Raw genomic sequence first — 22,825 nt, forward strand, 5'->3', positions numbered from 1 at the left:
GGCCACATATATAGGCAAATACTATTATGTTTGTATACTCTTTCATAATCATTTTAGTTATTGAAAAGTTTTTGATAAATGATATGATTGTTACTGGAGTTTAATTAATTAATTAATTAAAAATCATAAGAAAAAGTACTTTTAAGTATGTCTTATAAAAATAAACTAACTTATATATATATAATAGTTTGTAATTAGATAACACTATTTAAAAGAAATCTATAGACTGTTTTTTCTTACTATCTGAAGAAAATTTACATAAAAAATATAAAGAATAGTTAAATTATGATTTATGTTCTTTTAGTTTCATACTTTCTAAACTTATCCCCCAAACATATTTTTTGTATTACTTAATCGCCTTAAAAGTTAAGTTAAAGTAAAATAACACAACTACAGTTAAAATCGTGGTTAATAAGCATCAAATCGTAACTAAATTAAGTAAACATAGATGAATTTATTACTTTTCTCTTTAACGTTTAGGGGCATAGCGATATATAAAAAAAATGTTTAGAGAGATAAATTGAGAAAATAAAAAATTATAAAGAAATATAATTTACTAAAAAAAGTAATATATAGAAAGTATATAAAAGGAAATAAATTTTACAATTTTTTCATGTTTATTCTGAATTAGGTGGAATCATTGTGGTGTGTGTCTTTGACCGTTTGTAAAATCAACTTATGCGAATTTTACATGGTATCATTAAAGTCTTTGTGATATCTTCTACCCTTTTAGCTCATTCAATTCGTGTGCATATTTTGTGGTAAGATGAATTGCACCTACAAGATATTTATGACTTTTATGCTTTCCGTATAATACAAAGATGGCAGCTCAAATTCCTAGGTATATTTTAGAGTAAGATTTTGAATTGAAGGGGAATAAATAAATATTAAATTTTTATGTTTAAATTAAGAGAGTTTTTTTTATTAAATTATGGACTTGTATATATAATACACCTTTTTCTCGTATCTTTTGAATTTTTAGTTTTTGTTTTTCAAATCATTTGATGTTTTAGAATTTTACAGTTTAATTAATATATTTTTTTAAAAAATATACCTTTATTTAATATCTACTATTAATGGTACAAGTATCAAATATCAACCTATGAAATAAGAATATTTTATTTCAAATATAATAATTTACAATTCTATTAAATGTTTCTTAATTTAAATGTAATAACATTTTTTAAGAGAATATGTCCAATAACCTTAAACATCAAAAGATATAAAAATGGGTAATAATAAACAAAATATGCTATATTAAATATTGGTTAATTAGAGTATGTTGTTTTATTTTTTATTTTAAAAATTATTAAATTATGTGTGCGTGTTTGTTTGTGAAGATAAATTATTTTATTTTTTAAATTATGAGAGTTTTATAAAATAAACAGAAAGCAAGAAATTAATTAATTATAGGTTAGTATATTGTTTTATTTTTTATTTTAAAGTTATTATTAAATTAGATATGTGTGAGGGGATTACTTTTCCTTAAATAATTTTATATTAAAATACAATTTCTTTGCATGGCAAAACTTTGAAGAGTCCATGTAATTCAATCCAAGGAGTCGATCGAGCTCTCCATCTTCTTTTTCTTTAGTTCCTTTCTTCCTATAGTAACTGTAGAAACTTCTTTTTATCATTTAATTGTTGATCCGAATACAGTACAGAGATACAGTTAACATACTATTAAAAATGCAGTGTAAAATAATAAAAGCACTAAAAGTCAGAATAACATTGCAAAATATCAAACCATAAGAAGTAGGGGAAATTTTGAATTTTTGAGTAATTAATTAACCTCTCGATCGAGTCTACCAAAATATGGCCTAGACAGAAACGGCTTCAAGAAATAACCAGAGTCCCCATGAGACATGTCTACATAAACTCAAAAATTATGAATGAAAAAGAAAGAAAGAAACAAATAATGAACAAGAAGAACTCTCTAATGAACATATATAATAACTCCGCTACAAATTAAAATTACCCGAGGCTCCACCGCTGCTGTCCTACACTAGCACCTACTAGATAAGCTGCCTGAAATCGGGGCCCACGTATTGGTGGATCAAGTAATCGTCACCGTTGGATACATCAAACATCATGTTCTGGTGATGTTGATAGTGGTGATGGTTATGGTGGTGGTGTTGTAGAAACTGTTGTTGATGCTGGTGGTGGTGTTGCTGGGACCGCACCATTTCCTTCTGCCTTCGCAGCTCCAGCACCTTGCGGTGCGAGTTGGAGTGCTTAGTCAGAACAAATGTTGGGCTTGCCGCGGGCCTGTACTCGGGCACCAGCCGGCCCGACTTGTACCTCACGCCACAAGCGTTGCAGAGAGTCTTCGGGCCCATGGGCCCGGTCCGCCACTGCGGGGTCTTGTCCGTGGCGCAGTGCAAGCACCTGCGCCCGTCCCCACCACTGCCGTTTCCGTCACTGCTGCTACTGTCCTTCTTCCTCGGCCCGACCTTTGCCATTTTTTTCGCCGGAGTCGGACAGGGTTCGGCAGTGGCGGGAGATGGAACGACGACCTCGTTATCCGAGGACGACGACGTTGGGGACAGGACCAGGAGGCGCGATGCCCAGTTGCAAGGGGGCCCACGGGACCTCTTGCTGCGGGCCTTGGCTGGAACCGACACTTCCGAATTGAATATTGGGCTGTTTCTGGTGGGCTCTGGGGTGTGGGACCCGCTTCTAGTGGTGGTGGGCTCGTAGTGGAACTCGCGGGCCTCTGATACGTCGTTGTTTTGCGCATTCATGCCTGATATCAGCTGCATCTTATGCAAGTCCTCGCTCGAAAACGACTCCTCCACGAAATTCGAAAGCCATTCTAACTCCGCTATGTCATCATACTGCTTTTCAAATTTCAATCACAAAACCATTAGCTCTATATATATAAAAAAATTAATCTAATGAATATTACATAATGTAACATAATGTCTACATTTGTTATAAATTATATATGCATTAATTTCTTGCTGGTCCATTTCAAGTTCATGTTCTGTTAGCTATTGTTTTCATGTGCAGTAGTTATTAATTGCAGCTAGCATTTATTTGGTTAGTTATATATGGCCAACCAATAAATTTCAATGTTTAGAAAATTTGTAGTAATAATTTGAAGGAATTATTGTAAGAGAAGTAGTTTTTGTGGCGTGAAATGTGGATAATTCTGTTACGTTTCCTGAAATTCTTGACAGGATGAGAGAAGGACAAAACTCATTGTGATATTTGTTTACACGAGTTAGCTATTTTAACGGGAGAACAAACGAGGCTATATATGTTACTCATCGGATATGTTACGAGATACGAGATTATGAAATGCATGAATGTATTGGTTTGATAATTGATTTTATGGAGGAATACTACTAACAACTAATGTTACAAATAATAATAATAATAATTTTACAACTGTATATTGTTATAATTAATTAATTAATATAATGTACTATACCGGAACGCAGAGGTCATCAGAAAAATGGCCATCGGAGAGATTCCGGCTACCAATATCAGGGACGGTATTGGGGTCGGAGCCAGAGAAGGAGGAGGAGTTGCAGCTGTGGACGGTGGTGGTGACGGTGGAAGAGTCAGTAGTGATGGAGTCAAAGGTGGCATCGGTGATGACAACGTCATCGTTGGAGAAGTCCAAGAGGTCCTCCACGATGAAGTGGTCGGAGTTGTTGTTGTCGAAGGTGAATTGTGGGAAAATTGGGGAAGAGCTGGGTGATTCCATGGCTAATTAAGAAGAAAAAAAAAAGGGTTGATTTGTTTTGTTTTGTTTTTTTTCTATGTGTTGTATTGTTTGGAAGATAAAAAATTAGGGTTGTTCTTCTAGGTTAGGGGGGAGAATGGCGAATACGACGTCACAAGAGTGAAGAAAATTAGTCAGTGAGAAAGTATAGGGAGTTTGAGGGAAAAAAGTGAGAGAGGGTGTGGTTTTGAGTGGAGACTGGGAGAGAGAGAAAAGGAGAGAAGAGGGTTTATTTGCGCTTGAAGGGGACAAGCGACACCTAAATTAGAGGACTTTTCTTTTGTGCCTCGTTTTTTTCATTTTCTTTTTTAACCAAGGAGGAGAAAAAAGTCTCCTGCCGCAAAAATTAAAAGTGAAATAAATAAAAAAGCCTAAAATATTAAATTACAGAGGCTTTAATTGAATTAAAAGAAACCAAAGGAATTTAAGTTTGAAGTTACTTTGATGCCCCTTTTATCCTTTGCCGGTTTTCTCCTCGTTTTAATATAAAAAATAAAAAATAAAAATCTTACAGTTATGCCCTAAGGTTAAGGCACACTAGCTAGAGCATTAACATTTTAAAGCTTAATTATATATGCAAGTAGGTTTTTGTTGTGCTAGAGAGAGACCTACAATTGTTATTGGAATAGTCTAAATTTTTCTTATTAATTCTTCTATTTTTTATTTAATGATTTGTTTATACCGTATTAATAAGAATGTTCATATGAAGATATTACATTAATTTTAAAATTATACCAGGCCAATGCTTTTCTTGAACAAAAGAAGCTAGTGGCATAATTAATTAGAGTTGACCTGGTAGTAAAAATTTTAGATAGTTATAGTTCAAGATAAAAAAAAATGAATTTTGGGGCAGGAAATTAATTGTTCAGAGTTTAGAGTCGGTCCAGCGATTAAAAAAATTTAGATAATTAAGTCTTAAATTTAAATTTTGTTGAACATGTAGAATCTTAAGTTTGCTATTTTAAAAACATAAATTTTAAAATTTAGAGTATTTCCAAACTCATGGTACTACTGAGCAAGAATACAAGTTTGGTGTCACTGAAAACTAAAAAATTGAAGTGCGTAAAGCTTACATGCACTTCAATTATTTTAGCCATATACTCACGATACTTGCACCAACTATAGCGTAAGGTAGAAGCAACTTAGAACATCAATATGAGGGCACACTTGAAGGGGGAAAAAATAACCAAGTGCACGTGGTATGTGATGATGATCATGGGAGTTGTACAAACTATAGAAAATGAAATGATGAGGGAATGTACGCACGAAATGTAATCATTTTCTCGTTAATTGCTCAACACCTCAATGTATATAGCACACATCCAAGTACCAAAGCTTGGCTTAGAATATCAATTTGGTCACGAAAAAAGGTGCTAGGGTAAAAACGTCAAGCTCATTCCCGTTTCAAATTAAATACATTGTATACTATAGGCATAAATTTATCAAGGATAAAAAGGTGATTAATGTGTAATTGAATTCAATCCCTTAGGAAGCGATCAAACAGGTTTTCAGCGCGATTCCTTTGCTTTGTTTACTTTTTTTTTCCTTGGTTCCTCGGGAGTACGGCTATCTTTTTAATAATTATCACCAATGTTTTGATTTTGTTGGGTCTTTCTATAGAACTAATGCGATATTTTTAGTAAGTTAGTTTATTGTTAGAGGATTGTTATTGACGAAGATTTGAAACGAGTGGTTAGTCTAAATATTTAATATTAATTAAATAATTATATTTGGATAGGGATATAGCTAAGGGAGAAAGGGAAGAAGGGTGAGGACGTGACAAACGTGTGTGCCGGCCGTGTTCAAAGTTCCTTCTGATTCGGTTATCACTTTTCACCTTGCGTTGACAGCTCAGATTTATGAGCGAGTCAGCTGTTAAAATAATTTTGACTTATGGTTCACATTTTAAGGGCTCGTGTGTAAAACAAAAGCTACCACATGTAAGACAATATACACGTTATATAGAAAGACCATAACCACTTTAATAGAACAAAAGGCACAATAAGAGGTTATTAAAAAACTAAAAAAGAAAGAAAAATAATAATATTACTCGTACGCATATCATTTTACATTGGTGCAATTAACTATTATTTGATTGTTTATGATCTAATTTTACTTTATATACATCTACATTTTAATTAAATTGCAAGTGATATTAATATATATATATATATATATATATATATATATATATATATATATGATACAATTACACTAATGTCTATTATATTAATTAATAATGAACTCAAATCATTTAAATAAGATCGTAAGCTTGATCAAGTCCTAAATAGAAAATAAAATTTGATTCGTCTAAAATAAGAAAATACACTTTAAAGAATAATTAAGATGCAAAAATACTTTGATTGTTTCTTTGAATAGGCAAAATTGTTATTAATAGGGACCACGAAAGAGCGTACACTACTAGAAAAATGGTTTTTTGCGACGACTATTAAGTGCTTTTAACAACGGTTGTAAACCGTTGTTATATATAACGTCGTTGAAACGCAACTGCTTTTTACGATGGTTATTATAATAACCGTCTTTGAAAGTTAGAACAATTTAAAGACGGTTATTAAATAATAACCGTCTTTGAATGCAGTGTCTGATTCGACATTCAAAAACGGTTATTATGTAATAACCGTCTTTGAATGCAGTGTCTGGTTCGAACTTCAAAATAGGTTATTACATAATAATCGTCTTTGATTGTTACATCTGGTTCAACATTCAAAGATGATTATTATGTAATAACCGTCTTTGAATGCAGTGTCTGGTTCGAACTTCAAAGTCGGTTATTACATGATAACCGTCTTTGATTGTTACATCTAGGTACTGAAGTAACAAGATGTCCTGTTGACCTCCAGAGTCATATTTTGTAAGCTGAGTAATCCAGTGAGCCTGGCTGGGTACATCAATAACAAGAGATGCCATAAACCTAGCCAACAGAGCAGTGAAGTCACAGTTTGAACCTTGATGAATGTCAGCATTGCCAATTTTTGGGAAAAGTGATGCAAAATCAACAGAAGTGGCATGAGGGAAATCTTGTCACCATATAGTGTTAGTCACACTGTTCCACTACATAACCATGAAAATTGATCAACAGTTTTGCCATGTTAATGACATACAAACATTGAATCATATAATAGTTGTAAACCTACTATAAGCATGACTTAAGGTACCTATAGAAATGCTAATTTACATAAATATAACCTGATGATACAAATGTTGCTATTATAGGCTTCAAAGTTTATATTAGGGACACTAAGGCAATTGTAGTTGATGTCTTACAGATAACCATTTTACAAGTATAATGCTAAGAGTTACAATGTTTTTATACTAAACTGAAGTATCATATAAGTTAACTTAATCGAGTGAAGTGGCCTCCAAAACTGAATGTTAATAACTAGAAGTTTGGTTCATAGAACACCTGCTTTTCCACCAAATTAGCCGATGTAATAACAATTTGAATACTATCTTTTCTTTGCAAAATAATCAACTTTGGATGATGGCAAGCAATCCCCTGTCTCTTACAGTTATTACCAAATGCTATTATGGTTTCAGGGAATTGAGGACACCTAATATCCAACAAGAAAGTACATTCACAAATAGGAAAAATAAAGTAGCGTATTGTGGCATGCAATTGTAACTGGTAGATGAAGGCACCTTGCAATATGTCAAGAAAGAGCATTGTGGAAGGAGCCACAACATGAGACAATAATAGCCTGGAACAAGTGTCCATGAGTAAAAAGATTCATAGAAAAAACAACTGAACTGATTCTCATAAAAATTAAAAAGAACAATCAAAATAGAATAGCAACAAAGGACAGATGCTTGTGCTCAAATAAAGAAAAATAACTTTCAGGTTGTAAAATTGAATGGTAAATTACTAACATTATGAACAAACAACAAAAGTAGAAAAATATATAAATAAATATAAACTGTTAAACCTCCTACATCATATAAAACATAAAAGAGGATGATATAAAAAATTTGGTGAATCACTGATTTTGGAGTCGTTTGCCTAGGGCCAGCTATTTTGCCTACAAAGCAAAAGCCTCAACAAGGAAAAATTAAACTCATTCATAAATAAATAAAAAATGTAAAATTACCATGCTGTGTCGGGATCCTTTGGCTCACAGAAGGGTCTATTCTTGGAAGAGTTGTGTAGTTGTCCTCCCCATCATTCACTCTAAATCTGATAGAGGCAAAGAAATCTCATTGCCAATAAGAAGCATTGCTTCTTTACAGTTATAAAAGAATAAGTATGTACAGGAGTTAGAAATTTGTGAATTTTATGTTTGTTGTCTTATTAAAAAAAAGAATAAGCGGTATAGCCAAAATGTAATTATTGAAAACCTAAGGGTCTTCCCTTGCTTGATATCATTCCATCTGCCATTAATGACAAGAAATTAAAAGAAGAAGTTCTATTCTCTCAGTCCAACAATTTTGTAGAGACAACAAAACACAAAGTTTCATAAATATATTTCCAAATAAATACAAGCCAATATAGTGACATTTGTCTCAGTAATGTTCACAATAACCAAAAAATTTCCTATGTCAACTAAGACTTTGTACATTGATTGCTTTGAACTTTAAGAAAATATGTTGCCCATTTCTGGCGAATCGTTGTAGTTGTTTCGTTGTCTAACGTCGTTCCATCAAGAAACCACTACAAAATATGAAGAATACTAAGGGTGTATTTAATGAAGATGTAAAATGAATGAAAATACTACTAAAATAGTAATTTGAAGATGTTAAACCGAACATACCATGCTTCAATCATTCTTTAAACCCCCACTGACGATGTTCCACATCCAATGCATCACGTAGTAGCCACACTCATACCCTCTGCTTTGAACATGGCTCTACATTCAATATAAATAATAATTTGATCTAACAATTGTATTGAGGTTATCATTTGAAGATCAATACTGGAAAATAATGATTAATTGCATCACTAACCTTGACTTCAATCCACTTAGGAGTTGCTGGATTATTTGTACCATCCGCAGTTGTGTTTGCTGACTTCATTGCACTGCTTATAATAATAGCATGATCAACATCTATGCGACGATAACAAATGGTTGACACAAAATATTACACTGCATGATATGAGGGACAATACAAAACTTTACTTGTTAATTGCAGTTTTGATATGAGTATCAGGCTTCTTACGTAACGAACAAAACCATGCAACAACATTGGTCGCAGGACACAATACTACCAGTTGCCAATGACCCCTACAAGAAACAATTATTAGGTACGTAGAACTTCAACATTATTTATAACCATTTGAATTAATAGTACTTACTGATTTAAGTAAGCTTCTAGGTACACCTCTCGTTGCGATTCCTTGAGCCATGCTTGTAAGTAATGCTCTCATTCAGCACATCGATCCTTTGCATTGTGTATCGATTGTGGCTCAAGGAATCCATACACGGAAGCATGACCCAAAGTTGAGCTCCACTCATCCAAAAACTTGCTTTGATAAAATATACATAAAAATTGATACTGATGCATAGCATACAAAATACTACTTATCAATGAATCATATTAAATTTACTTACAACATCCATAACTGTAGTATAGATATGTTCAAACATTTGTATCCAGCTACTATTTCATTTACATTAGAGAATGTCAAGAAGAATGAAGCATCAACATTTGAAAGCCCAAATTTGCTGTCATCCCACTTCAACTCAACAGGTGTGTCGTACATGAAATATAGGCTCTTAATCAGTTGACGCAACAGATCATGGTCAAAATCATTCGTCCCCCTTTCATTTGTTTCAGGAAGTTTCTTTGGACTAGTATCGGACTCCTAAATGTGTAATGAAAACAACAATTTACATAATGTCACAAACTAACATATATTCATGTAAACATGTGATGCAGCAATTATAATAACACCAAATTTACCTCATGTGACACTTTTTTCACAAGATTTGTTAGCCATGCAATGAATGTTTGAAGAGCCTACCTGACATATTGAATCTCTGATGTCGGGAAGGGCACTTCGGCGTCACCTTCTATAACTTTATCAACACTCACCCTTACAACATCATCAGCATAAGTGACATTGTGAATGGCATATCCCCCCTCACATATTTTCCCCAAGGCCACCAACACTGTAGTATGTTGTCGTTGCACGTATAACCCCATAGTGGGTTTTAAGCTCACATTTTTGTCGCCTGATGGGTCAACATCAACAGTTTCTACATTACTTCCTTTAGTGCTAAGACGTGCAGCCAATGCCTGTAAATCCACCTCAATAAGGGGAGAGTATTGTGATCCCATCTGACTCAACTGAATAAAGATCTGACTGGACAACTCCTTCTTAAATTCCTACAGACTCCTCTTGTGTTGTTCTTCATATTCATTCCTTACTTGTTCCTTTACGTTTCCAATAATTTCAACCCACTGTTGCTGCATTAGTGTTGCTGAGGAACTACTCGACGTACGTGTTGCCCTACCATAAAATTGAGTAAGGGTCATACCAGATCTCGCTGCACGAACTCAACCTGGATGTTCCAGTTTCCAATGGCCGTATTCAAGATGTCATCCCGACCATGGGGGAACAAAACTACCTTGTGTCGTTTGCTCTTCTAACGAGTCCTAAAACAAGCACAACATATTGAAAGAGTTAATGAGGTAGTAATTATAAGGCAAACAAAAATTAGTTCCAAATTGACTATAATCATGCTGCAACTCACAATTCTATTCGAAATTTCTTTTGCTGCCTTTGATGTCATCTGGCCATATCGTTTGGTTCTAGCCATTTTCCACTTCACGTGCCTTTTAATGGGAGATGGCGACTCCTCCAAATCAAACAATGGATTCTCAGTCAAAAGTGTCTGCTGTTGTCTTTGCTTTGTTTTCTCATTTAACAATTTTTTCTCAAGCAAGTCATAACCCCCACGAGACAGTACGTGGGGGCAGTCATTGTATTTTTGACTCTCCTTTGCCTTTTTCCGAATTTCCTGTCATTGACAATATATTATTTGCATTTATTTAATTGTTAAAAATGTACATTTCTAAAGAAATTTAAACTAAATTGAACAAACATGTTACCTGCCAATCCGGGGTCTTGCGACTTGCAACAAATTCGTCCCAAGTTTGTTTATCCATACCATATTTTACTGAAGGATTTTCTTCCTGTCCGGCTTGTGTGTCAGCATAGACAAATTTAGTGGTTAGTGAAGACTTAAATTGCCTCCATCTAGTGCCCACCGTGGACATTACTTTTTTCTTGGCCTTTTCAGCTTCTGGGATATCAAATTTAGCCTGCATTACATATTCATCATGTCAATTTTAGTGCATGTAAACATTTTTTTGAAAATAAACTCAATGTTTCAATACATAAAACTGTTAACGTGACTTACCAAAATGTCCCCCCATACCATGTCCTTAAGATTTTCTGGCACATTTTTCCAATTGCTGTGGACAATGGGGATCTTTTCTCGAGCTACAACCCCTAAAAAACTATGGAACGTTTGCTTCTCTGGGCCTGATGCTCTTCCAGTTGCAGGATCCACATTAACTATTGGTCTAGGCTGATCTAAACTTGTTAAAGTCAGCCTTCTAAGACGTGTTCTTTGTGGTGTCTTTGATGTGCCATCATTTTCTTCTATTTTCTAAACCCTTTTTGCACCATTTTAATTATTGATTGGTCTTAATTGTCAATTAATTAGGCAGTTTTATTATTTGGGCTCATTTAGCTAATTTGATGTTTTTAATCTAATTTCAGGAATTAATGAAACATTGGGCTTAATCCGGATTTTAGTTGTGGACTTGAAGAGGGCAAATAAAGCAGCGCTTACCTTAGTTAATTTCTAATTAGGAAATTTCGCAATTTTATTTTATGTTGTTCAGTGTTTATTTCGTTTTGGGCCAGAGTATTGTAATAGGGCCCAGTGACTTTGAGTGACTCTTTTTAAATAGCTGCCTTGGGATTCGTGCAAAGCATTCTATTCTGCTATTTTCATTATTCAGAGCTTTGGTTTTAGGTTTTCATTATTCTATAGCTGCCTTGTTACAATTTTCGTTCTTAATGCAAATTTTCGTTTTCTACTTCTAATTACGAGTTCATTCGTGCTTCTTCTTCTACTTTCATTTACATTTCTATTCATTTACGTTTCTGTTTCATGTTTCATTTGCGTTTTCTGTTTGAATCCATGGAAGGCTAGATTTTCTGGTGTTGTTTCCTTTTGATGACGAAGCCCAACTCTCTTTGAGGTTTCGCTTGTAATGTGGGTTCCTGGCAGTTTTCCCTTCACCAGTTATCCCAATTTCGTGAATATTAATCAGTGCACGCTTCGTGATCGATTAATTGCCTCTGAGCCTAACTTGCGTTCATGCTTAATGGACGAAGGGCTAACTGGTGTATGTGGTGCCTAATCACATATTGAAAACCCTAAGTTGATTTTCGCTTAGTAAATTGAAACAGGGTTGGATTAAGTGGTTGACTGTTAGGGACGAATTTTCCATAATCCAGGATAAGAGAATGGCTTCTGAATCAGAGGAAACAACCCGTTTTTAATATTAGTATTTTTGTATTCCAGTTTACTTGTTCTGCTCTTTAATTACCCAACAACCAAACCCCCCCAATCGTTACTGTTACTGCAAGTATATTATGAACATTTGGTCTGTCACTGCTCGTTGGGAAACGACCTATGATCACTTCCTAGTTACTGCATTTTCATGTTTATTTGATTCGGGTACGGCCTCGATCAAATTTGGTGCCGTTGCCGGGGAGCAGTGTCCAAAGGTTCATAATAGCTAGCTAGTGCTGTGTGTTTAATCCTTTCGTGTTTTATGTTTAATTGTTAGTATTGTCTTAGTATGTGTGTTAATGTTGTTTAGTGTCCTGGTATTTTGTTTAATGTGTGTTCTGTTTCAGTTTTCTCATTAAGTGTTTCCCCTGTTTCAGTCTTGGGTGTTTTGCTGTGAAGAGTGTGCTTACGGCAAAAACAGAGTAGTAGTAGAAATCAATTAGAGACGGATTTTAGCGACCACCCATGCTGAATTATTTGAGATTTTTTGTTTTAGTAGCTAGGGTTGTTATTTTTGGCTGAATTTTTTTGTGGTAACTTCTTTTAGTCCATATTTTGTGGGAAAAATAGCTAGAGCCTTTAGTTTGGTCAGATTTGAAAGTTCCAAAAAACTAGCAAATTTTGTGTTTGTCAAAACTTCAAACGGCCATAACTTTTGCTCCGGTTATCAGAATCGCAATTATTATATATGCATTTGGGGTAGAAAAATATTTCCTACGCCATAGTAGCTGGCCATAGGCCGGCTGAGGTCTCCATCATCCAAAAAAAGCGATTCTGTCAAAAGTTTTTTATTTTTCAAGTTTTATTCACTTATTTTTCTTAACTTACCATTTTTAGCTTTCATAGTTAGACTTTGAATTTTTGTCTGAAATTTTTTGTGCTATCTTCTCATCATTTTATAAGGTTGCTCACAAAATTTCAAGTCATTTAGATATCATTTGAGGGTAGCTGTAGTTCAAACCTACACCTTTATTTACATGATAAGGCAACTAGTTGTGTGCATGCTGAATGTAGTGTATGACTAGAGGCAATCCATCTGACTTACAACCCTTTGATCCTGAGATAGATAGGACATTTCATAGATTAGTTAGACATCATTTTATACCTTTTGATCATTCTGAGCATTCCATTACTGGTGAAGCTGTGCATTCTGTTATTGGTGATTTTGAACATCCTGATCTTGAGCATTATAATTTTGAGCATTCTGATTCTGAGCATTCTGATTTTGCACATTCTGAGAACATGGCACAACCTCCACCCCGTGAGAGGACTCTAAGGGAAATGGTTGCACCTGATTTCACCTACGAAAGCTTGTGCATCCAATACCCTGATGAGGATGTCCCATATGTTCTTAAAACTGGACTGATTCATTTGCTTCCAAAGTTTCATGGCCTTGCAGGTGAAGACCCGCACAAACATTTGAAAGAATTTCACATTGTCTGCTCCACCATGAAACCCCCAGATGTCCAAGAGGATCACATATTTCTGAAGGCTTTTCCTCATTCATTAGAGGGAGTGGCAAAGGACTGGTTGTATTACCTTGCTCCAAGGTCCATCACGAGCTGGGATGACCTTAAGAGAGTATTCTTAGAGAAATTTTTCGGCCTGTGCAATGCCCCTGGTACCTTCCAGCGGTGCATGATTAGTATTTTCAGTGATTTTTTAGAAAATTGCATAGAGGTGTTTATGGATGATTTCACTGTATATGGATCCTCTTTTGATAGTTGTTTGAATAGTTTGGAAAAAGTTTTGAATAGATGCATTGAAACTAACCTTGTTCTAAATTTTGAAAAATGTCATTTTATGGTTGAGCAAGGTATAGTTTTAGGCCACATTATTTCCAATAAGGGTATTGAAGTAGATCCTGCAAAAATTTCTGTTATTTCACAATTGCCTTACCCCTCTTGTGTGCGAGAGGTGCGATCTTTTCTTGGTCATGCAGGATTCTACAGGCGCTTTATAAGGGATTTTAGCAAAGTAGCCCTTCCATTGTCCAACTTGTTGCAAAAGGAGGTGGAGTTTGACTTTAATGACAGATTCAAAGAGGCTTTTGATTGCCTCAAAAGAGCGCTGACTACCACCCCCATCATCCAGGCACCCGACTGGACAGCCCCTTTTGAGCTTATGTGTGATGCATCAAATTATGCATTGGGGGCTGTCCTTGCTCAGAAAATTGATAAATTGCCCAGGGTGATATATTATGCTTCTAGGACTTTAGATGTTGCCCAAGCAAATCATACTACTATTGAGAAAGAGCTTCTAGCCATAGTTTTTGCTCTTGAAAAATTTCGATCTTATTTGCTTGGTACTCGCATTATTGTTTATACTGACCATGCAGCTCTAAAGTACTTGTTGAAGAAGGCTGATTCTAAGCCTAGGTTGATCCGATGGATGCTCTGGCTCCAAGAGTTTGACTTGGAGATCCGTGATAGGAGCGGAGCACAAAATCTAGTTGCTGATCATTTAAGTCGGATCGAACGTGTATCTGATGCAGATTCACCTATTCGGGATGATTTCCCGGATGATCATTTGTATATACTGTATAGTATTTCTGACTCTCTTTCTACTCCCTGGTTTGCTAATATTGTCAATTATTTAGTTGCTTCTGTTTTTCCTCCCTTAGCATCTAAAGCCCAAAAAGATAAAATTAAAAGTGATGCTAAGCATTTTATTTGGGATGACCCCTACTTGTGGAAATTGTGCAGTGATCAGGTCATTAGACGGTGCATTCCAGATCATGAGACTGACTCAGTCCTACAGTTCTGTCATTCTTCCGCACCTGGAGGTCATCTGGGTGTTCAAAGGACAGCTCGCAAAGTGCTTGATTGTGGTTTTTATTGGCCCACCATCTTTAAAGATGCGTGGAAGATCTGCAGCACTTGTGAGCAGTGTCAGAGAGCAGGAAATACACTTACATGGCGACAACATATGCCTCAGCAACCTATGTTATTCTGTGAGGTGTTTGATGTCTGGGGTATAGATTTCATGGGTCCTTTTCCTATCTCTTTTGGTTATGTTTACATTCTCCTTACAGTTGACTATGTTTCAAAATGGGTGGAAGCCAAGCCCACTAGAACTAATGATGCTAAAGTTGTCGCAGACTTTGTCAGGTCTAATCTGTTTTGCAGGTTTGGAGTACCTAAAGCAATTGTTAGTGATCAAGGAACCCATTTTTGCAACAGGACAATGCATGCCCTGCTTAAAAAGTACGGGGTGGTACACAGGGTATCCACACCATACCACCCCCAGACTAATGGACAGGCAGAAATTTCTAACAGGGAAATCAAGAGAATTCTAGAGAAGATTGTGCAGCCAAGCAGGAAAGATTGGAGTACCAGGCTTGATGATGCTCTCTGGGCACATCGGACTGCCTACAAAGCACCCATAGGAATGTCTCCTTATCGGGTTGTCTTTGGAAAGGCATGTCATCTTCCAGTGGAAATTGAGCACAAAGCATACTGGGCAGTGAAGACTTGCAACTTCTCTATGGATCAAGCTGGCGAGGAAAGGAAGTTGCAACTGAGTGAGTTAGATGAAATCCGCCTAGAAGCCTACGAGAATGCCAAGTTCTACAAAGAAAAGACCAAGAAGTTCCATGATAGTATGATAGTTACAAAAGACTTCGTGGTTGGGCAAAAAGTGTTATTGTATAATTCTAGGCTTGGACTCATGAGTGGTAAGTTGAGGTCTAAGTGGATTGGTCGTTTTGTTGTTACTAATGTTTTTCCTTATGGTACAGTTGAGATCAAAAGTGACTCCACAAACAAGAGCTTCAAGGTCAACGGACATCGACTTAAGTCATTCCTCACGAACCCTTCTTTAGTGGACGTAGTGGTGGAAGAGACTTCCTTACTCCACCCTACTCTTCCTCCACCATGACTTAGGGAGTTTTTCTTTTCCTATCTCCTTCTTTGCTTTTATTACACTTGTCCGATTCTCTTTGATGATTTAATTGTTTTTAATCTTTTAATTGTGCTACATTGAGGACAATGTGTTGTTTAAGTATGGGGGGGAGTGTTCTTTGGTTTTGCTAGTTTTGTTGGTTTTGTTAATTTGTTAGTTGTGTTAATTTGTTAATGTTGTTAGTTTCGTCGGATTTTCAGTTTAATATTTTGGGTCAATTTTGTGTGCACGTACGAATTTGCATGTTTTTCTTTGAATTATAGGATATGTTCAAGAAATGGGTAATTGTTTTGAAAATAAAAGTTCTTGACATTTTGTGACTTGAAATCCTTGATTCTTCTCTACATGTCATGATAGTTTTGAAAGCTCAATTTGAAAGTGATGAGTTTAGCTTTGTGAGAATTTGAGCCATCCATCATCATAATCATTTGGTGTGTTTTGCCCCATTGATTGCTTGCACAATAGCCTTGGCTTGATTCTTGTTGATGCGTCCTAATTCACATGCATATTTGGAAATGATTGAGGCAATTTTGTTCTTATAAGCTTCTAGCCAAATGGACTTACCTTGAATTAATTCCTTTGATAGCCCTTTTGAGCCTTGTTTCCCTTTCCTTGTTTTGAAGCTCACTACAAGCCTTAAGTGAAAAACCATGATATCACCATATCCTTAAGGAATTTTGGAGCTTTGGAATTGTTTTGGGAATAAGTGTGGGGGGTTTTGTTTCATTGGACAACTTGTTTTGTTGGCTATGCTTCATGATGTATTTTGGGCCATACTTGATGTACATTGTATATTGGTTAAATGTTGGACATGCTGAATGAAATGTTGTTTCTCAAAGGCTATAGAATAAAAAAAAAAGAATAAAAAAAAATTCAAAAAAAGAAAAGGAAAAGCAATAAAGTTGAGTGAATAAGATCTTAAATGGCACAAGAATGATGAAACTCTTGGTTCTACTCTTCATGTTTAATTTTTATCTTTACTTCTTTTTATTTTCTTATTTTTTTCTTAATATGCACTTATTCCCCTTTGCTCCTCTATTCCTTTGGGATTTAGCTACTTATTCCATATTTCTCCATACCTTGTCCTTGGCCCCATTACAACCTTAAAAGACCTTTTGATCCCCATGTGCTTGTGTTTGTGGGTTGATTGTCAATTTTAGAATCTTGCCAAGTCTATGTGGTGTTTGCTTTCATGGGTGCTTTGAGGGTAAATAGTAGCCTAGACACTTGAGAGATAGAGTGTATATCTTGTGAGGCTTTATCACTTTTCATTCTTGAGCTGATTAACTATTTTGCCATGATTGGGTTGCTTGGATGATTTTCATGAATGTCTTGACTTTTTGGATCTCCTTATGTTAGATGTTACCCATTCCTTTCATTCCTTGATGTTGATTGAGAAATATATGAATGTGTTTGTTTGTCTCTCTTTGATATCCTTGGATTTTGTTCTTTGTTTCATTTTGCCCAGGAGTGCAAAAGGCTAAGTATGGGGGGTTTTGATGTGCCATCATTTTCTTCTATTTTCTAAACCCTTTTTGCACCATTTTAATTATTGATTGGTCTTAATTGTCAATTAATTAGGCAGTTTTATTATTTGGGCTCATTTAGCTAATTTGATGTTTTTAATCTAATTTCAGGAATTAATGAAACATTGGGCTTAATCCGGATTTTAGTTGTGGACTTGAAGAGGGCAAATAAAGCAGCGCTTACCTTAGTTAATTTCTAATTAGGAAATTTCGCAATTTTATTTTATGTTGTTCAGTGTTTATTTCGTTTTGGGCCAGAGTATTGTAATAGGGCCCAGTGACTTTGAGTGACTCTTTTTAAATAGCTGCCTTGGGATTCGTGCAAGGCATTCTATTATGCTATTTTCATTATTCAGAGCTTTGGTTTTAGGTTTTCACGTTTTTCTGTTCCCTTGTTAAAATTTTCGTTCTTAATGCAAATTTCTGTTTTCTGCTTCTAATTACGAGTTCATTCGTGCTTCTTCTTCTACTTTCATTTACGTTTCTGTTCATTTATGTTTCTGTTTCATGTTTCATTTGCGTTTTCTGTTTGAATCCATGGAAGGCTAGATTTTCTGGTGTTGTTTCCTTTTGATGACGAAGCCCAACTCTCTTTGAGGTTTCGCTTGTAATGTGGGTTCCTGGCAGTTTTCCCTTCACCAGTTATCCCAATTTCGTGAATATTAATCAGTGCACGCTTCGTGTTCGATTAATTGCCTCTAAGCCTAACTTGCGTTCATGCTTAATGGACGAAGGGCTAACTGGTGTATGTGGTGCCTAATCACGTATTGAAAACCCTAAGTTGATTTTCGCTTAGTAAATTGAAACAGGTTGGATTAAGTGGTTGACTGTTAGGGACGAATTTTCCATAACCCAGGATAAGAGAATGGCTTCTGAATTAGAGGAAACAACCCGTTTTTAATATTAGTATTTTTGTATTCCAGTTTACTTGTTCTGCTCTTTAATTACCCAACAACCAAACCCCCCCCAATCGTTACTGTTACTGCAAGTATATTATGAACATTTGGTCTGTCACTGCTCGTTGGGAAACGACCTAGGATCACTTCCTAGTTACTGCATTTTCATGTTTATTTGATTCGGGTACGGCCTCGATCAGTCTTCTTAGGTTGTGGCTCCGAATTACCATCTGACTGCGGAGGGGACCTTGGCGGTGTCACCATGATGCTGTCCAAATGAAACAAATGTAGATTAATTTGGTAGGATTAAAAATAGCATGTACGCAACACAAAATAAATATGAACGTTACATATAACTCAATAACAAATAAAATAATATTGTAACATTACATTGATACAAGGCGGTTAAGGAGCAATGTTCTCCCATAAACCTTCAGCATGATCATGACGAATCGCATGTACGTCATCCACCTCTGCTTGTTCACATATTGAAAGCATTTTTGTGCAAAAATGAGGAGTCTCACAAATGTCAAGGGATGCATCATGAATTTGTTCCCTAACACCAATTGGCATTCCTTGTAGAACCACTGATAATCTACGATTATTTGGATCTTGGATGTAAAACACTTGTCTAGCTTGTTCTGCGATAATGAATGGTTCCTCCTTGTAACCTACCTTGTTAAGGTCTACTAAAGTGAATCCCATTCCATCTCTATGAACACCGGTATTTCCATTAACCCATTTACATTTAAATACTGGCACTCTAAATTGATTATAATCAAGCTCCCAGATTTCTTCAATAACTCCGAAATAAGGCATTGAGGCTTCAATTGGGTTGTTATCAGATGCTCTAGAAAAGTGCTCAGAATGAGCCTCCACAATCACCCCACTATTCTGCACACTACTTTTATCATCTTGTGACTTTGTATAGAATGAATAATTGTTTATGTCATACCCCTGCCAAGTAGGGACATTTAGATTTGGACCAATAGCCAACAATCTTAATGTTTTGGAAGCATTGTCATCACTCATAATTGTTTCTTTAAACCAGTTCATGAAAGTTCTATTATGCTCTTGCAACAATTTCATCATGTTCAATTTTGGGTTAATAGATGTCAGATATTGTTTGTGAGTTTGTATGTATGGAACGACCTCCTGTGTGTTATTCAAGATATACAAATGCGCTTGTGACACATCTTGTCGACTCATGGTAACAACATTGAAGCCTCGTGTCCCTTGACCTCCTCGTGTCCGGTCATGACGAATTTTCGGTACCCCCACAGCTTCAATTGTTTCCATGTACTGTGAACAAAACTCAATAGCTTCTTCAGCAACATACCTTTCTACAATGGAAGCTTCTGGTCGGTATTGATTTTTGGTATATCCGTTCAACACTTTCATGTAGCGTTTAATTGGATACATCCACCGCAAAAAAACCGGACCACACAAACGAATTTCCCTCACAAGATGAACAATTAGGTGAACCATGATGTCAAAAAATGATGGTGGGAAATACATCTCTAACTGACAAATGACAATGGCAGCCTCATTCTCCAAGTCATCCAATTGATGAGGATTAATGACTTTACTACAGATGGCATTAAAAAGAAAGCACAAATGGGTTATGGCAACTCTAACTTTCTCAGGCAAGATGCCGCGAATCGCAACAGGCAATAATTGTTGCATTAAGACATGGCAATCATGAGACTTCAAGCCAACCAACTTAAGATCATTGAGGGCGACAAAGCTCTTGATATTTGAAGAGTATCCTTGTGGAACTTTGACATTCCGCAGACATTGACAAAAACTTTTCTTCTCTGCAGTTGACAGTGTGTGGCATGCTGGGGGTAAATATGTTCGCCGACCTTGTGATATGGGATGCAACTGCTCTCGTATTCCCATGTCAACCAAGTCTTGACGACATTTCAAACCATCCTTTGTCTTCCCTTTAATGCTAAGAAGAGTACCAATTAAACTATCACACACATTTTTCTCCACATGCATAACATCTAGACAGTGACGCACATATAGATCAAACCAGTATGGAAGATCAAAGAATATTGAGCGTTTCTTCCACATGTTGTTGGGAGATGATGTCTTCTTCTGGGACTTGCCAAACACGGTTACAATTTCCTTTACGCGATCATGAACTTGGTTTCCAGTTAATGCTTCCAGGGGGCCTTCATTCTCCAGACTTCCATTAAAAGCTTTTTTCAATCGTCGATAAGGGTGAAAAGATTTTAGAAATCTTCGGTGTCTGGTATATACTGTCTTCTTTCCATGCTTGAGTTGGATGAAGCTTGTGTTTTTCTCACAGATAGGACATGCATGATGCCCTTTCACGCTGTATCCACTTAAATTTCCATATGCTGGAAAATCATTAATAGTACAAAACACCATTGTGCATAACCTGAACGTCTGCTGCACATTTGCATCCCACACATCTACCCCTTCTTCCCACAATTGTTTCAAGTCTTCGATTAATGGCGTAAGATACACATCAATATCATTCCCTGGCTGCCTTGGACCCGCGATCATCATACACAGGATAATATATTTACGCAAAATGCACAACCATGGGGGAAGGTTGTAAATCATCAGTAAAACAGGCCATGAACTGTGGTTGCTTCTTAAGCTACCATAAGGATTCATTCCATCAAAAGCAAGAGCAAGCCTTAGGTTCCTTGGCTCATCCCCAAACTCTGGATACAAACGATCAATTGTCTTCCACTGCGGCGAATCGGCAGGATGTCGCAGTAATCCATCAGATTTTCGGTCATCCGAATGCCATGAAAGGTTTTTTGCATCATGTGCATTAGCAAACAATTGCTTAAACCTTGGTATTATTGGAAGATACCAGCACACCTTGGCAGGATGACAATTTTTGGTTCCTGCATCATCAGTTAATTCATCATGTTGCACTTTGTATCGTGATACCCCACACGTGGGGCATTGCTGTAGTTCTGCATACTCATTTCTATACAATATGCAATCATTAGGGCATGCATGGATCTTCTTGTACTCCATTCCCACTGGACACAAAATCTTTTGGGCCTCGTAGTGATTTTTCGGCAAAGTGTTTTGTTCAGGAAGCATGTTCTTCAATAAGACCAGCAATTCAGTGAAGCTTTTATCACTCCACCCAAATCTTACCTTCAAGTTTACCAAAGCTAACACTGCTGACAACCGCGTGAAAGATGTGCACCCCTGATACAATGGTGTGTTGGAATCATGTTCTATTGTATCATACAGAGGTGCATGCGCTTGCTCAAAAGTCTCTTGTCCAAGATCACAGATCATTTCCTCTATACGCTCTCTGCTGTCTTCGTGAACCGCCTGAGACTGAGAAACAGTTGGAATGTCGGCCGATTCCCCATGCCATATCCATTTTGTGTAATTTGGAATGATGTCGTAACATATCAGACGTGATCGGATTTCATCAACTGACTGTCGTCTACCATTAAGACATTTAACACATGGGCAAAAATAATTGCCCCTCAAACTTTCAGCATTAAGTTGCATAAAGTGTAGAAATTGTTTCACCCCGTTCTCATACTCATCACTGATGCATTTTGCTTTCATCCAACTTCGATCCATGTTTCGTCTTTGCTATTCATGACAATGAATAAGTTATCTGTGATGCATGCTAAACTCACTTTTTTGCATTGAAGGTGTGGCCCTACCCCATTCAGGAAGACATTTTTTATAGTTGAATCAAACGTACAAGTAAAATCTCTTTCGAGTGATTTGATGAAATTTCGGCAGCATTTCGCATTGGTCTTCAAGTACACAAGATGAAAGCGGTGAATGTGTGAACAATCACCGCGATCAAATATGCACCTGAAGAACAATGTCAAATGCAGTATACCGAAATTTCTTCAAATCATTCAAAAGATAATTTACCTCTACGTATGATTCAACTATAAAAATATGTCATCCCAAACTGTCCAAATGGACAATTCAAGAATCAATACATCGATTAATTCAAACTATCCGTATTAATCGATGTATCGAATCTCGAACGGGGAACTAAGGTTCACTCATAATGCAACTAACTAGTAACATGAAACAATACCGATATTTGAACAATGACACGTTACAATCATACCACTTTTTAAAAATAGAGACATACCTCGAAAGATGCTCAGTGTCAACGACAATGAGTGCGGGGATGCAGTTACAGGGAAAACACTAACACAAATGTTGTAATGACGACAT

At 36.2% G+C, this 22,825-nt stretch overlaps 2 protein-coding genes across 2 annotated transcripts; both read right to left on the reverse strand.

Moving 5' to 3' along the window:
* Positions 1 to 1,697: 1,697 nt before the first annotated feature.
* LOC114393125 (GATA transcription factor 12-like) lies at positions 1,698 to 3,948 on the reverse strand. The gene is made up of 2 exons (XM_028354388.1): positions 3,437 to 3,948; positions 1,698 to 2,837 (listed from the first exon to the last, which is right to left on the reverse strand). Exons 1-2 carry the CDS (start codon positions 3,713 to 3,715, stop codon positions 2,016 to 2,018), a joined length of 1,101 nt encoding a protein of 366 aa, XP_028210189.1. The 5' UTR covers positions 3,716 to 3,948; the 3' UTR covers positions 1,698 to 2,015.
* Positions 3,949 to 19,012: 15,064 nt separating this feature from the next.
* Positions 19,013 to 22,204, reverse strand: LOC114391617. Its single transcript, XM_028352601.1, has one exon. The coding sequence runs from the start codon at positions 22,202 to 22,204 to the stop codon at positions 19,013 to 19,015; it is 3,192 nt and encodes a 1,063-aa protein (XP_028208402.1).
* Between the last annotated feature and the right edge of the window lie 621 nt (positions 22,205 to 22,825).

This window comes from Glycine soja, chromosome 17 (genome assembly GCF_004193775.1).
Source record: "Glycine soja cultivar W05 chromosome 17, ASM419377v2, whole genome shotgun sequence".
NCBI lineage: Eukaryota > Viridiplantae > Streptophyta > Magnoliopsida > Fabales > Fabaceae > Glycine > Glycine soja.

Excerpts from the sequence above, each read along its gene's own strand:
- LOC114393125 (XM_028354388.1), bottom strand. The coding sequence starts at position 3,715 with ATGGAATCACCCAGCTCTTCCCCAATTTTCCCACAATTCACCTTCGAC. Across the intron at positions 2,838-3,436 it reads CTGATGACCTCTGCGTTCCG|TATGATGACATAGCGGAGTT; the intron begins GTATAGTACATT and ends TTTGAAAAGCAG.
- LOC114391617 (XM_028352601.1), bottom strand. The coding sequence starts at position 22,204 with ATGGATCGAAGTTGGATGAAAGCAAAATGCATCAGTGATGAGTATGAG.